The sequence below is a fragment of the Myotis davidii genome, unplaced genomic scaffold (assembly GCF_000327345.1).
Source record: "Myotis davidii unplaced genomic scaffold, ASM32734v1 scaffold2059, whole genome shotgun sequence".
NCBI classification, from domain to species: domain Eukaryota; kingdom Metazoa; phylum Chordata; class Mammalia; order Chiroptera; family Vespertilionidae; genus Myotis; species Myotis davidii.
This window is the reverse complement of record NW_006290452.1, coordinates 123,659-132,750: the sequence shown is the minus strand read 5'-3', so window position 1 is coordinate 132,750 and position 9,092 is coordinate 123,659. Positions and strand designations below refer to the sequence as shown.

General features: G+C 39.4%; 1 protein-coding gene across 1 annotated transcript; it reads left to right on the top strand.

The window, feature by feature from the left end:
* The first annotated feature begins 780 nt into the window (after window positions 1-780).
* Window positions 781-5,186, top strand: HTR2C (5-hydroxytryptamine receptor 2C). The gene has a single exon (XM_015563762.1). The coding sequence runs from the start codon at window positions 1,538-1,540 to the stop codon at window positions 2,456-2,458; it is 921 nt and encodes a 306-aa protein (XP_015419248.1). The 5' UTR covers window positions 781-1,537; the 3' UTR covers window positions 2,459-5,186.
* The last annotated feature ends 3,906 nt before the right edge of the window (window positions 5,187-9,092 follow it).

Here is a 9,092-nt window from a genome sequence, read left to right as displayed (position 1 = left end):
CTTTCTTGAATGGCATGTGTAGGTTCAGAGTTGTAGGGATGTACCAAATACCCCAAGGAGTCTTGTCACATCTATTGCTGCTTCTTACACCATCACTTGGTCTCTCTCTCTCTCTCTCTCTCTCTCTCTTCTAGAAAAAGGCTAGTCATTTTAGGATTTCAGTGTCTGAGGAAAAAGGCTTAAATATAACTCTCTAAAGACTCTCTTCGTCTGGTCTTCCCCGGAATTAAATAACAATCAACATCATGAGTGAACTCTCAAAAAAATGACCACTTTTTCCCTTTTGATCATCTAGTAACTTTATACCTGAGGAAGGATATTATGACAAACTGTAGGGACTTTCAGTTTCAGATTTGTCACAGTTCCCTGCATGTTCTCTAAAGCCAGCAATGATCTCTGAGAGTGCACTTCTATCTCTTCTCACTGTTCATGGTATTGATGTCCACCAGCCCAGGATTCCTAATAATAATCTGATAGAATCCTGAAAATGCAATCTGAATTTTCCCAGCTTTCAAGTTTCTGTGGACATAAGGGAGAATAAATTAACATTAAGATTTGACTTTTCTTGAAAGTTATTCCCACTTATTGATGCAGGACATCTTCAATATTTTCCATAGTGATTTATGAAAATTTTCATCTTCCTTACTAATGCTTGTGCACATAATCACGTCCTGCTCCCACCTCCTTATTGATATTTTCTGCCTGTGAGCATATTATTAATGGAGATGCTTACCTAGAGTACTAACTCAGTATTCTTAAAAATAAAACTGCTCAAAATTTTACACAGAAATTAGAGGACTGCATTTTTTTCCAACTTTGTATTTCACTCTGTCTCTGAAACTTGAAACAATGTTGTGTATGCCCAGACTCTCACTGAAACTCTTGCTAAAAAGAAAGTCCTTTCAGTTTCTGCTTATATAGAGTTTCTGCATAGTGGTCACATCTAGTTTCTGTAGCACAGTTGGGGGTCATACCATCCTCTCCACCTCCAATAACTCCAGAGTTCCCAGGCCATATCTCTAAAGGACTTACACATAAACTTTACTCTTGTTGACCCCTTTCCCCAGGAAAGGTGGGAATGGAAATGTATGTTGTCAGCTAAGAACTCATCTCAAAATCAGGCCAACCAAACTTGGTATGCTATTGTTGCTCTTATAGGTGATATACTCATCATTTGTATTGTATTTGGAAGATGATATGCTAAAACAGAATGATTGAATTTTTAAATGTCATTGAGTACAGATGTAAATGTATTCATTCATTCATTCAAGAAATATTTATTGAGTACCTTTTATGAGCCAGGACAGTTTTAGGAACTGGAAATAAAACAGACACAATCCAGTCTTACAAAAACAGTATCTATAATAGTTAATCTCAATAATGATAATTCCATGCCTTCTATAAGAATTTAGGGAGAAAGCATTCCTAACATAAAAAATAACTTTCATTTTCTCACACTGCCACTCTTTTGTGTGGCTACCAATTTATGCTGTGAATAGCTTTCAACAAATGTCAACTCTAGCTTTTCTTCAGCAAAATGCGATTGGATATATGCCATTGCACAAATCTGTTCAGTCCTTCAATGTGCTATAACAATGCCCTACCATTTTTTATTTTTTATTTTTTCCCTTCAGGTGTGTCAGTACCGATTCCAGTGCTTGGACTGAGGGATGAAAGCAAGGTGTTCGCCCGAAATACCACCTGTGCGCTGAACGACCCAAATTTCGTTCTTATTGGGTCCTTCGTAGCGTTCTTCATACCACTGACGATTATGGTGTTCACCTACTTGCTGACGATTTACGTTCTTCGAAAACAAGCTCTGATGTTACTGCGCGGCCACACCGAGGAACTGCCCAAGATCAGCCTGGATTTCTTGAAGTGCTGCAAGAAGAATGCCACCGAGGAAGACAACGCTGCTAACCCTAATCAAGACGTGAGACCTCGCCTAAGAAAGAAAGAAAAACGTCCCAGGGGCACCATGCAAGCTATTAACAATGAACGGAAAGCATCGAAAGTCCTTGGCATTGTTTTCTTTGTGTTTCTGGTCATGTGGTGCCCGTTTTTTATTACTAATATTCTGTCGGTTCTTTGTGAGAAGGCCTGTAATCAACAGCTCATGGAAAAGCTTCTGAATGTGTTTGTTTGGATCGGCTATGTTTGTTCAGGAATCAATCCTCTGGTGTACACTCTTTTCAACAAAGTTTACCGACGGGCTTTCTCCAACTATCTGCGCTGCAATTATAAGCCAGAAAAAAAGCCTCCTGTCAGGCAAATTCAGCGAATTGCTGCTACTGCTTTGTCTGGGAGGGAGCTCAATGTCAACATTTACCGGCCTACCAACGAACGCGTGATAAAGAAAGCTGATGACAATGAACCAGGGATAGAGATGCAAGTTGAGAATTTGGAGCTCCCGGAAAATCCCTCCAATGTGGTTAGTGAAAGGATCAGTAGTGTGTAAGAAAGCGCAACACAGTCTTTTCCTACAGTAATGCTGGTAATGTAGGAAAATATTCTTCTATGATCTCCCGCTGGTTCTAACTAATGTAAATACTGCTGTCTGGAAAAAAAAGTGTTTTTTATATATAGCTTTGCAATCCTGTATTTTGCAATCATGTGTACAATAGTGAGATTTAGGGTTCTATATTTACTGTTTATAATAGATGGAGAATAACTTATTTTGATTCTTTGATGCATAAAATGTTGATTGTTTTCTTTCCCTTCCTTCCTTCCTCCCTGCCTCTTTTTCTTCCTCTCTCTCTCTCTCTCTCTCTCTCTCTCTCTCTCGCCTTCTTTTGTAAATAAGGAAATGTTCATCTCAGGTGGCATTTGCAGGAGACCAGAATGATGCATATGACAGTGGTTGTATTTCAGCCACACCAAAATTAAAAATTCGGTGGAATCTTTTTCCAGGTTAACAGTAAATATATACTTTAAATACTTGCTGTGCTGTGCTCATCCATCTACACACATAAACACAGTAAGATAGGTTCTGCCTTCCTATACTCTGTCATATCGTTAGTGAGGCAAAGGTAGAACGTAGCCTTTTTGTCACATATGGGGCAAAATTTGACATTGTCAGAGTGTTGTGTTGATATTGTACTGCAATGTCTGTCCCCAAACATAGTGGTATTTTAACATAAGCAGCTGGTTAACCGGGACTACAGAAGTGGAAGGATAATACGAGATACATCCACGAAAAGCTTTTCACTTCTTAAGGACAATGTTCAAATTCTGATTATAATGACAAACAAATTGAAATCAATGTTTTCATTCTGGTCCTTAGTAAATACCTAATTACGTAACTAAACTGGGAAATGAGGTCCCAGGTTTATTTCCCAATCCAGAATTCAACATCAATTGGATTTTGATCTCAGGATCCTGGAAATTCGTGTGCTACACACAAAGTGAAATTAGCATTTTTGAGCCTTATTAAAATATTTTTTTAATTATGGTACCTCTGTCTATAGGGCCCAATTTTGTAGTCCGTTTTTGAGTAAAACTTGCGTTGGAAGCATAGATGATCAAAACCTTGGGAGCTTTACTTGATTAAGGACTACAGAATGAGGCCCTTAGAATGTGAAAAAAGTAATTAAAAAGAAGCTATTACTGAACTCTAGGAGTAAAAGAAATACAGAGTTTCCATTTGGATTTCAAACAAAATTTATCTTATTTTCAGATCCTTCCAAACTCTAGTGCAGGAAAAGGCTGCAGCTAATTTGTGAAAGTGGCAAGCTCTTCATTGTCCTGCAATTATGTACCAGAAGTTTAAACCTCTGCAGCTAATCTGTGAAAGTGGCAAGCTCTTCTTTGTACTGCAGTTATGTACCAGAAGTCTAAACCTTTGTTCAAATATAGTGTTGTGTTACAATCAGTGTTGGCCATCGTTTCATTCGTGGGCCTGCTGCTCTCTAAGAATTCAGTACCCCTTTACTAGCTTGTAAACCATGAAAGGTTTTCAGGCATTGCTACAGTCAGACCATTAAATCTATGCTGTGTGCAGAGTATACAATGTGTCCAGTAACTGTATTTCCATGTGTGTCCATCTCACACGACTGTGGAACAATTTCTGAAGAATTCATGATGCTATTTCTTATACCTGACAGTTACTTACCTTAAGGTGTTCCTCTCAGTATCCTGAAATTGGTGAAGGCAGAATCTGAACTTCTAAGACCCCTGATCTGTGTCCTCAACACACAGCATAGAAAAATCCAACAGTCTGCCACAGGGGCAGTGGGAGAGCTGCTGTACTTGAGGAAACTCATACAGTCTCTACTTGATTCACAACACTGCCAAATGTCAGTCAGTTCCTTGAGCATGCCCAAATCTAACCTGGAAGTAAAGCCTACCTGCCTGTTAGCTCTGTCGAACTGCATGTTAAAACACTTATATGAAATTGAATGAGATGATCTAATTCTTACTGAAATTAAATGTCTGAAGAAACAGCATGCATCGCGCATGAGTTGTGCACATACAGAGGGTGTCCTGCATGTATGCCATGTATGTTGCATGAATCCATCAATTTGTATTAATGTGGGCAGAGTAGGTGATATCAAAGGACTGAGGAAAGCCCGTCAGCAGTCCTTGAAAAGACCACACATTCAGATCTGAAGTATTTTGAGTATTAGAGAAAGTTGGAAACATCTGATTTCTTAACTATCAGGGCAAGCTCATAGCACATGTTTTACACAGAAATAAAATATAAACCACAATGTTCAAAAGCACTGGCAATAAGTGGAATGATAATAGCTTATAGCACATTTGTTAATAATTCTTATGTCATCAAGTAGTAGTACTTAATAGTACCCAACACAGCAATTATTCTCAAATTGTGTGCTATTCGTAAGTTCTGTGCAGTTTGGTATGAAACAAATATACTTATTTGGATATAAATCTTACAGTTCAAGGTTAAATCTACAAACTTTTATAAGTGTTTTAAAAAGTCCATGTGATAACTGTGAACGTGGTGAATTTGCTGTCAAACAAATCATTTTGATGAACTATTATATATGTATATCTGTTAAGAAACATGCAACAGACTGCCTTTATTATTTCCTGTAAAACTTCTCCATCATATGGTACTTGTGAGTGGTGGTAAAGTGTTGTTTTATTCTCGGTTCCTGCATTTCCCCGCTCCGCTCCAGGTGTTTGTGATACTTCCCATTAATTTATTAAATTTATTAAACATTGACTGGTGTGTCATGTGTCCTTATTCCACCTGCATCATTTGAGGGGGAAAATATATCACTTCATTTTCTTTTAAAATAAGTTGACACAGCCAGAAAATGCTGCTCTTCTGATGAATTCTGCATGTACTCAAAGACAACACCACCGGAGGAAAGACAATTAAGATGTGTAAACCACAAAAACAACATTAAAACAACATCACTGATTATTCATGAGCAGAATAACTGAACTACCAAATTATCCTACCTTCCTTCACCTGAGCAGGGACCTGGGTGGCACATGTGCTCTCCTTGTTATAAGTGTCATTGCTACCTTATTCCCACCAGACTCTAAGCTCCTCGAGAACAGGAAGGACCATGTCTATCTTATGGACGGTTTTATCCCCAATAGTTAGTGCTCACTATACATTCAACAGATATAGATTGAGCATCGGTACCTGTGGGCCTTGTATTATCTTTTAGTGTTGCCCAAATGGGCCTTACAATTCCCTGCTCTTCAGTCATGCACTGTAGCACAATCACCTTAACTTACCTTCACCCCAAATGGCTTTGGATATCTCTGCAATTATCAGGGTAACCATACTAAGCTGCTCGGTTCCTTCACACCCGGAGCCAGGGATGACAAAATACAAATATACCTTCTTGATGCTGGGGGTGCCTAGGTGATATTGGTGTGACTTCAGTTCTCTTAGAAGAAAGCAGGAAAACCTTATTCCTTTGCCACTATGACTAGGTTGAATCCTAGAAGTAGGTGAAGAAATAAAGGTTGAACTGACACTTGAAACAACAGGTCACTGCTGCCCATGGTCAGAAATATCTTGTACTATTGAAGCTAGGGGCTACTCTCCCCCAACAGCGAAGCAATGGGAAGATGGCGGAATTTCTGAAGGTAAAGAATTGGAGTGGTTACTACTATTGGAAAGGAAAGTGGGCAAGGGAAGGCTGAAGTGCCTCATTCCACAGCCTTGGAACTTCTTCATAGTTTGAAGACAGAAAGATGCTTCCTGTTATCAGTGACAGTAAGTTTCTGCCAACTGCAGAAACGCACTGTTCCTCAGCTCACACTTAGGCCAATGCAGTCTGCAAGGTTGAGGCTCATTTCTCTCTGTACATCCTCCCTAAGCACATGTTAACATATTACCCACAGAGCCGAATATATTAGAAAGAGATGTTTGTATAGGCCAACGGTTCTCAACCTGTGGGTCGCGACCCCTTTGGCAGTCGAACGACCCTTTCACAGGGGTCGCCTAAGACCATCCTGCATATCAGATATTTACATTATAATCATAATAGTAGCAACATTACAGATATGAAGTAACAACGAAAATAATTTTATGGTTGGGTCACAACGTGAGGAACTATATTTAAAGGCCCAGAAGGTTGAGAACCATTGGTATAGGCAATGCCAACAAAAGTAGGTGGCATCATAGTGGTTCTCAACCAATATGTGACCTATAGCATACCTATAAACAAATGGTTCTAAGAGATAGGTTGGGTTCCCCAGAATGTAAACTCTGAGATGGAGGTAAGTGTGCAGGATGTTTATTGGGAAGTGACCTTGGCATCCTTATGCACAGGGAAAGGGCAGGAAGTGGGACTGGGCAGAGGGAGGCATTGGACCGTGACGCAGTTACAATAAGGGCTTATTCAATTTGTACCAGAGAAATATACCATTTCACTTCATTTTCTTTGAAACTTAAATTGAATTTTGTAAAAGAAATTCACAAAGGCAAACACAACTAGAAAATATCACCCTTCATGACTAATTCTGCATGTACTCAAAGACTACAATGCCAGGGGAAAGACAATGAAGAGGTGTCAACAACAAAACACTTAGCTGACTCCCAGGAACTTTGAATCTAGGATCTAATGGTATAATGAGCATCAGTATCTGTGGGCCTTGTATTATCTTTTTATGTTGCCAAAATTCAGAGTCATCCCAAGTTGAAGTGGGGCGACCAGACCTCTATACCTCCACTGGCCCCAAGAGAGATGCATGACCTTATGCTGGTTCACTCTCTTCCAAAGATGCAGCTCCCAAACGGGGCTGATTGTGGAAAGCTGTCGGCTCACAGTCAGCCCAGCATCAGAGAACCAAGCCCTTCAGGCCCGAAGGTCGGATCTTGGCAGGACAGTTAGCATCTGTAACAAATAGTATGTTTATTGGGTAGGAGATAGTCACCACCTGGTCTACCACCTGCATAAATAACATGGAACAACCTGGCTGGTTGTCACTTAGGCCAAAATCAAGAGAAAAGGAGGTGAAAGAAAAGACACGTTTTTATATACAGTTTGTCTTCTTATTAAAGGTATTCTCAATCAACAGCTTGCTAGGACTCTTAGATTTCTGAATCCATCAGGATAGCTTAGGCTAAGCTGTAATAAAAACCAATCCCAAAGTCTCAGTGCCTTAACAAAAACTAATGCTCATTTTGTTGTCAGCAAACCTGTGCTCACCATAGTTACTCTGGGAAAAATGGTGATAGAGGCCTCATCCTCACACGTGCTTCCACGTAGCAAAGGAAGTGCACTTAGTGAACGTATTTCTCCCACTACATTTAATTTCTCCCACTACTGCTAATTTTTAATTTAATTCTAAATATATCCATATCCTCACACCTTTCCTATAGCATTATTTATAACCTTAACTATATCCTTAAAACTATCTCTATATCTAATCCAATCCCTGCACTTAACTTTATAATTAATTCTAACCCTAATTCTTGTCTCTAAATTCTAACATTATCACTAGGATCCTGCCTTTCTGTAAACTATACCATTATTCAAACTTTACCCTTCCCTTATCATTAACTCCAATTATTCCCCTGCGTTTAACCCTCCTTAGAGCTAACTGTAAACTTACTTCTAAGCCTTCTTCTAAGTTCAACCTCTAGCGTTAATTACTTTTGCTTTATTCTGAAAAATCCTTTTTTGTTTGTTTGTTTTTTTGTTAACATCCTAAGAAGCTGGACTGGAAAACACAGAAAGAAAAATATGATTGCTCCTTTTTTACTTCTCTGTCTTAAAACGTCACACTCAAAACAGCTTCAAGGGACCTACTCCCTACACACTATCTGGGTATTATTAATTTTATTATAATAATCATTTATTGAGCACTGGCAATGTGCCAAACAAACATGCTTTGTTTTTTGTAGATATGTTAGTATATTTAAAGTCTCCACTTTGCTATTGTGGAAATTGAGATCAAAGAGGAAATGGGTCTTCGCCTAAGCCACTATGATAGAAAGAGCAGAGGTGGAACTATCTGGTTTCTAAGTCTGTGCTATTCCCAATATACCACACAATTCCTTCTTCGAGTCCCACAGGCAAAACTGATTTCCTAGAGCAGAAATCATAACCCACCCCGAAGAGCATCTAAGTATGACCACTTCATAATGGGGTAAGGAAGTAGATTCCTTCACTCCTGCCACTGAAATTAATAAGAATGGCCATGTATAGTCCACTATGAATCCCCATCATGAAAGAGCCCTTCCCTGAACAGGTTGGAAAGAAGGACGAGATTGGAACAAACAGCAACTAACATGAGATCAATAGTGACAAAGACCCTGCTTTCAGACAGAAGTGACTTGTTTATACTTAAGATGAAAGGGATACTTGAAACACTTATGATGATGAAGATTATGTTGCTGATGAGGCTCCAACATCAAAGAAAATACAATTACAATTTCGTCAGTGTCTTGGTCCACTCAGGCCGCCACAACAAAACACCACACACTGGGTGGCTTATAAACAACAGAAATGTGTTTCTCCCCATTCTGAAGGCTGGGTAGTCCATGATCACAATGTTAGTATGGTTGCATTCTGGTGAAGGCGCCTGCCGGATTGCAGACTACTTGTCTTGTCATGTCCTCACATGGTGGAAGGCACAACGGGACTCTAGCGCCTTCC